This window comes from Apaloderma vittatum, unplaced genomic scaffold (assembly GCF_000703405.1).
Source record: "Apaloderma vittatum isolate BGI_N311 unplaced genomic scaffold, ASM70340v1 scaffold24570, whole genome shotgun sequence".
Lineage (NCBI taxonomy): Eukaryota > Metazoa > Chordata > Aves > Trogoniformes > Trogonidae > Apaloderma > Apaloderma vittatum.
In genome coordinates, this window is record NW_009695421.1 from 9,835 (window position 1) to 16,624 (window position 6,790).

The following is a 6,790-nucleotide window of genomic DNA, read 5'->3' on the forward strand; positions in this document are numbered from 1 at the left end:
TCTGCCTGGGGGATGCTCTGCAGCTGGGGCTGAGTTCTGCATCCACCCGAACCGCATCACTGCGTGATGGGGAGGATTTGATGCATCTCTGGAACAACCCAGCCTGGGGGGAACTGGCAGCCCCCAAGCTCTGAACTCTTCTTCCCCCAGTGCAGGATTTCCCCTCAGTGCTGTAAAAGAGTGATGCATCTTTGGAAGATGCTGCCTTGATGCTGCGGGTGTCACCTGGGGTCTGTTCCCACCCTGGGGCTGGGATGTGTCAGCTCTGCCTGGGGCTGATCCTGACTCATCCTGAGCGTAAATGGGAACGGAGCAGCCTCCCCTTACGGCTGCTGGAGGGATGAGCCGGCCCGTCCTCCCCTGTGTCCCCATCGAGGGGGTCTCAGGTGCCTGATCCAAGCTTCATGGATTATTCAGGCTGAGACCACAGCCCCTGTGCTAAAACCTGGAGCCATCCTGAAGGAATTTGATGCAACTCTTTGATTCCCCACTTAGGGGGAAGCAGTTAGGCAAAAGGACTTGGTTTCTTGTCTTTGTTTTTCTCTCCCCTGCCTCATTCCCTCTGCTCTCTGTTCACAGCAGCAGCCACGGGGAACTTGCTGGATTTAGAAGATCCTGCCAAATCACCCCTGACCAGCGGCGCGGACTCTCCACACTTGGATAACAGCATGTTTGGACCCAGCTCGTCTGTAAATAACAACGTGGTGTGGGTAAGCCTGTGCTCGGGGCACCCATGGCACCTGCCGAGCTGGGGAGGTGCGATGCTCTCTCTGTTTCACGGGCTCCAGATCCCATCACGGGGCTTTTTTTCTTGGCTAAAACCCCGTTGGGAGCTCTGGGATGGCTGAGCCCCTCAGGCAGGGTTTCAGAGATGCTGAGCGAGCAGGGTTTCCATCTCCTGCTCGAAGTGATCGATGAGCGTTCGAGTACCTACTGCCCTTTTTAGGCTCTGTAAATAAATGAACGAGATTGCAAGGCACTCTGAGAAACGCCGCTGCCGGATAATTGAATATTACTTATTCCTGAGCAGCATTTCTCAGTGGTTTGTCACTTAATTGAGAGACCACCTAACTGCTCTGTTCAGGGGAAAAAATCATTATGTTGATGGCTTTTGTTTACCATTCACTAAAACCAGGCTATATTTATGTTCGTTATTACTCTTATTTTTCCCTTGTTCTTGTTTGCGGCTGTGTCTGCCTTGTATGAGCACGGACGGCTTCTCTAAAATGTCCTCAGTCACCTGGCTTAATTGTTTTATGGATCACTAATAGAAAAATAACGACCCAGCCCATGTTCCTGGGTGTGTGTCCGTCGAGGAGCCTCCTCTGTGCCCCATCACCGGCCTGGCTGGGGTTGATCTTTGAAGCCCTGCTTGACCTGGGCCCTTGTCCCAGCCCTCCCTGGCTGAATTTTAGAGAATTGAATGATAAAAGCTTTTGCCTGGAGCCTGTTTCTTGAGTCTGCTGGGTCTGAGCCTGAGGCTTTTCAGGTTAAACCTGAAGATCAACTCTAAGTCATATCAAATCCTGGAGGCTTATCCCTGCCTTCTTGCAGGCTTTTCGTACTTTACATATAGCATCGGGTCTGTAAGTGCCTCCCACGATTTTGGACATAGTCAAGCCTGTCCGTAGCAAAGCCCTCGCAGAGCCCGTCTTCCTGCACCCGAAACCTTTCTCCCTGCAAGTGACTCAAATGCTTTCCTTGGAAAACCTTAAGAGCAGATCAGAGAGAAATGATTCCCAGAGCTGCTTTCAAGCAGCACGAGTGAGTCCCCCCTGTGCTGGCGCGGAGTCGCTTTCCAAGTTGCTGATCCAGAAGAGCCCCGAGGGTCGCCTGGGGCGTCTCACCGAGCTCTGGCCGGGTCCCTCCTCTTCGCAGGAACCCGCAGCGTGTGCCGGTCGCACGCCGAGAGCTGGAATTACCCAGGGCTGTGGTTAACCAGATCCAGCCCATGCAGGCAGAATTCGCCTGGTTTGGAGATGGTGAGGAAGTGCCAAGCCCCCACCCCGTTGCTGGGCTGCGAGGGGCGCGTGGCAGCCCTGGGGTCTGCTTTGAGGAAGCCTGGACCACCCGGCGTTAGAGCTCTTACCCTGGGGCTTGTGCAGAAAGTGAGATAACACCTGCCCGAGGAGGCAGTTTGCTGAGGGGAGTGCTGCTGTAGGCACTCGGAGGTGTGTGTATATATATATATATATGCATATTTTTGTAATTTTTTTTTGGTCTGCCATGCTCAAGTGTGGAGCCAGATGAAAAAATACACTTTTGTGTGTTCTCTTAGCAACTACTTCTCTCTCTTTTTATCTCTTTGACAAAGGAAATGGATGATGGTCTCGACGAGGCATTTTCAAGGTAATTCTAATAACTCCCTTTACAAGTTCACGCCGCCAGGGACCAGCCCGGGAGACTTGACTAGTGACTGGCTTTTAATAATGCTTCTAATCTAATCGGCCGCCGTGATCTGACCTAGGCAGCTGCCCCATCAGTGCCTCAGCTGTTAATTGAAAGATAGGCTTTGAGGCTGGCTGATAAGCCAAATATTTTGACAATCTTTTAAGGATAGGGAGAGGCTGTGTGTGATAGGGAATTTAATTCCCCAAGCGTGTCCGCTCCCGCTCGCTGGGGTGGTTCGAGGCTGCCCGTTTCCAGCTCCTGTGTTAGCAGCAGCGATGCTGGTCCCAGCTTCTGGCACGGGGGATTTTCCCCCTCCCCAGCCCGCTGTGAGGGTTGGACTAACCCTGGGACTTCATTCCTCTCTCTCCCCAAACCAAGAGCAGCTGCTGAGCGCAGCCTCCCTGCTCCTTATTGCAGTGTCAGGGTGGTTCCAATGCACCAATTTTGAATTCATGCCCCATTTTTAAATTCAAGCATCTGAGCACGTTCCGAGTTTGTGGCCGTAGCTTCGGGTGGCTTAGTTCATTTTCCAGTCCAAATTAAGAGCTTCCCCGCGCGTACGTGCTGAGCAATCCAGCAACGCTAAACAAATCCGTTGGCTTTCAAGTGAGTTTTGGCTGGGAGGTGCTGAAAGAAGGAATCGGGCAGTAGCGAGGCTGAGCCCAACGTCGTCACCTCCCCGAGAGCCGCTTGCCTCTGCCGGGATTTGCGGCCGGGCAAAAACTGCACGCTCAGCCGTAAGGAAACAGAGCTCCCTGTCGTGTTTGGCTCTCGGGAATGATTTACAGCTTCCACTTCCACAGCAGCCCTTGTCCCAAGTCGTGTTCGATAAAGGGGCACCTTAAATTTATGGCTTAACGTCGTCTTATTTTTCATTGCCCCACTTAACGAAGCAGATGTTGCTGGCTGGGGGTGGTTGTTTTGCGTTGCCGGGTGCCGAGCTGTCGCCTCACCCCTGGCCTTCTGGTGAGTCAGTGTTTGGACAGCTCAGCCGCCCAGGCGGATGTTGCTGAAAGCGCTCCTGCCACACCACCATCGCTGGACGTTTTTCTTCTTTATTACCAAACGTGCGCCTGGCTTGTTTAATCCAAGCCTCGTCTGACACCGTGCCCCTCCTGGCTGAAAGGCCAAATGTCTGAGTTAACTTTTGGCCCTGGAGAATTGGTGCTGCAGCGTCACGTTTTCACAGGGGTATTTAATAACGCGACAGCAAACCGGGGCTCGTTCGGTTTTGCGAAATGCCTGGGATGTGCAGAGATGAAGAGCTCTTAAAGCTGATCCCGTTGGCTGTTAAACATCATCATCTGCATCCTGCTGTGTCTTTACCCAAAGAGTTAAATGCTTGGGCCGGGGAGCGTGGCGGGCAGCGAGCTGCAGCATCCGCTGCGTGTCCAGACACAGCCCCGTGAAAACTGAGTCACTGCAGCGAGGCTGCTCCTTGGGGCAGAGCCTTTACGCTGAGATAAGATCCCAGCTAAAGATGCACCCCCCAGCAATAGCTCAGAGGAGGAAAACACCACCATTCTGCCCAACCATTAATACAAGGGCTGTCCAGACTGCAAATTCCCTGCGTGCCTGTAGGGGAAATGTTGGGATAAACCAACAGCAAAGCTGCAAGAAGCTTGAGAGCTGCAGATGTTCTGTGCCAGCTCTGCCCTTACTGAATTATGTCATTCCGCTGGAGGATTTTGAAATGTGGAACTGCAGCTAGGGTTGGGCATTACGGATGCGTCAAGCATCCGAGCTGTAAACTGCATGGATTTGTGTTCTTACTTTCCTTTTTTTCTCCCCTCTTAGACTGGCTCAGTCGAGAACAAACCCTCACGTCCTCGACACGGGACTGACGGCTCAAGACATCCAGAGTGCAGAAACGCTCTCACCTGTAGACTGGAACAAAATAGATTCCAACGCAGGCGAGAAAGATGATCTGTTCATGTTTTGAGGTCAAATGCATCCAAGAGCTGACAAGAGAATAACCACTAAAAGTCTGTGGACTGAATCACGCTGTTCCGGGTGCTGTACGCAAGGGACTCCTCTGAGGGCTCTTCACCAAGTCAGGTGATGTTACAGCACAGTTTAGACCAAAGCTTTAGAAATCTAATGCAGATTTTTGTACCTTGCTTTTATCTAAACCACAAGATGCTCTTGAACGTATTTATTCATAGCCGTTACAGTTTACATACGTTAGTGGAAGGTGTGTAGAGCATCTACAGTATTACGTGGCAATATACCGTGGAAGAACCTTCAGCAGTGCCTGTTCCTCTCTGAGAAAAGACTATGCAACACCAAAGTCTCTCTTTATACACTTTTCTAGACAAAGCTCTGCAGATGCAGATGCAATTGCAAGCACAACTGTTACTAATCCACTGTTTCTTGAACAACACATCACCTGCCTAGGTGGAGGGAGGGGATTTGCAGCAGCTGCTAACAGTATAAAAATCAAAGAGGTAGCAGAGATCTTGCTTTTGTTGTGAATGTCGGTGACGCTCTCACAGCCGTCAATCACCCCCATGGCTTCTGGCTCTTTCTCTGCCAGCTTTGTGTGGGAATTGACACGTTTTTTTACCCAAAGACTCCATGAAGTTTTGCACTTTAAAACTTGAACTGAAAGCAGTGGTCCGCATTGTCAAGGTAAGCAGTGCCTGTAGCTTCTCTTCCGAAGCTATTTACCCCCCAAAAAATAAAACCCCAACCCCACGATGCTGCAGGTCTGGTTTAATACTGACTACTCACGTGCACCATTTGGGACGCGGCTCAAAACTCTGAGGCTCCATTGCACTGTTGGCTTGAAAAGCAGAACCGCCAGGGAGTAACAATTTGTTTTGCTAAAGCGTGTTGAAAGTTGCAGGTTGGGTGAAGCCGGGAGCACAATAGATCTGTGTTCTCAGCTCCGCTAAGTGGATTTGGCTGTGCGTGCCTTTTTGCTGTCTCAAAACCATTTGGTCGTTGCTCACTCAATAGACTCAAATGGAATTGGATTAGGCAAGACCAATACCTGGATGTTCAATTAGCAAGAGGTGCCCCGTCCGACAGGACCCCCATCCTCTCCCCGCGACGGCCCCATCTCCTGTGAGGCTCAGGAAGCCGTCTTCATCTGCTCCAGGAATTGAAAATAAGTAATGGAGGTATAAAGCTTATGCTAATTAAAAGATTTAAGTTTAATGATCCTAAATAGTTGCACTGACAGTTTGCAGTGTTTGTGGCCTTACGTGAAGTACACTAATCTGTTTTATAGATTTGTAACTTGGTTTTGAAACACTAATTCATTCCCCGGATAGCTCTTTATAACTCCCTTAAAACTGCTTGCAGGAAAAAAAAAAAAAGAAAAACCTCTTTGTCAGCTGTAAGAATTTATTAGGAAACAGCTGAGTGACTCTAAGTTAGATTTGATTTTTTTTTTTACCTCCCTAAGTGTTAGTGTGATAAGGTATCGAGGACTTGTGAAGCTGACTCATCATGTCTCTTAATAAAATGTGTGCTCTGTTTATCCTGCAAAACTGTGGTTAAAGCAATTTTACATCTTGAAACTACTGTACCCATGACTTACTTGATCTTATGTGTAGCGTAAGTCTCTTGTGACTGAAGGAATCATTCCAAGCTGGTCCGTGCTGCAGAGGCACACAGCAGAGACATGAGCCTGTTGCGTAAGCGATGCCAAAACTGCGCAAAGGGGTTGTCGAAGCGCCTTGTCCCCGACCCTGAGGAGTGGTGAAATTCTAGGAGAGAGCTTGGGCTGTAGGAATGGACCGTGAGGATTTCTCTGTACGTTGATCTTTCTCCTTTTGTTCTAGAGGCTCTAGGAGCATATACCGAGACGCAAAACGCTATATATGTTTGTATATAGTTTTTTTAAGAAAACCTTATGCTGTAAAGAATATCTGTACCGAGGAAAATTAAAGTTCTGCCATTTTTTTGGAGTGTCTGTGCTGGGTGATTTTATTTTTGCCGTGGTCCTTTTAATCTGTAGAAGCCTTTGTATTTCTAACCGGCTGAATTCTCCCATCTCCCTCAATGTGCAGCAGGAAGTGATGGGAAGCATCGCGGGGAGGTCTCGGTCCATTGGGAGGCCATTCCTGGGTGGGAAGATGCTGTAGCTGGACACGAGCCCAGGGTGCTGCCTCCAGGAAAGAAGTAGGATGGGATGGGATGGGATGGGATGGGATGGGATGGGATGGGATGGGATGGGATGGGATGGGATGGGATGGGATGGGATGGGTGCAGCCATGCAGGATGCCACCCTTGGTCCTGTGCCAGGGCAGGGGGTGACATCACAGCTGGCTCAATAAACCTGTCCCTGCCGAGCCCCCGCTGTGCTCGACTGACCTCCAGCTAAGGGTGTGACGGTGGAGAAAAAGAGATTGGTGCTTCGGGCTTATCTGCAGATAAACATGGTGCTTGT

The 6,790-nt window shown here is 50.1% G+C and overlaps 1 protein-coding gene across 1 annotated transcript in view; it reads left to right on the plus strand.

Moving 5' to 3' along the window:
• LDLRAP1 (low density lipoprotein receptor adaptor protein 1) overlaps positions 1–4,787 on the plus strand; it is a 13,315-nt gene extending 8,528 nt beyond the window's left edge. Inside the window, exons 6-8 of the mRNA XM_009871309.1 lie at positions 580–710; positions 2,315–2,349; positions 4,189–4,787. Coding sequence (XP_009869611.1) covers positions 580–710; positions 2,315–2,349; positions 4,189–4,333 — 311 coding nt within the window. The 3' untranslated portion in view covers positions 4,334–4,787. The remainder of the gene's footprint in view (positions 1–579; positions 711–2,314; positions 2,350–4,188) is intronic.
• Positions 4,788–6,790: the final 2,003 nt, after the last annotated feature.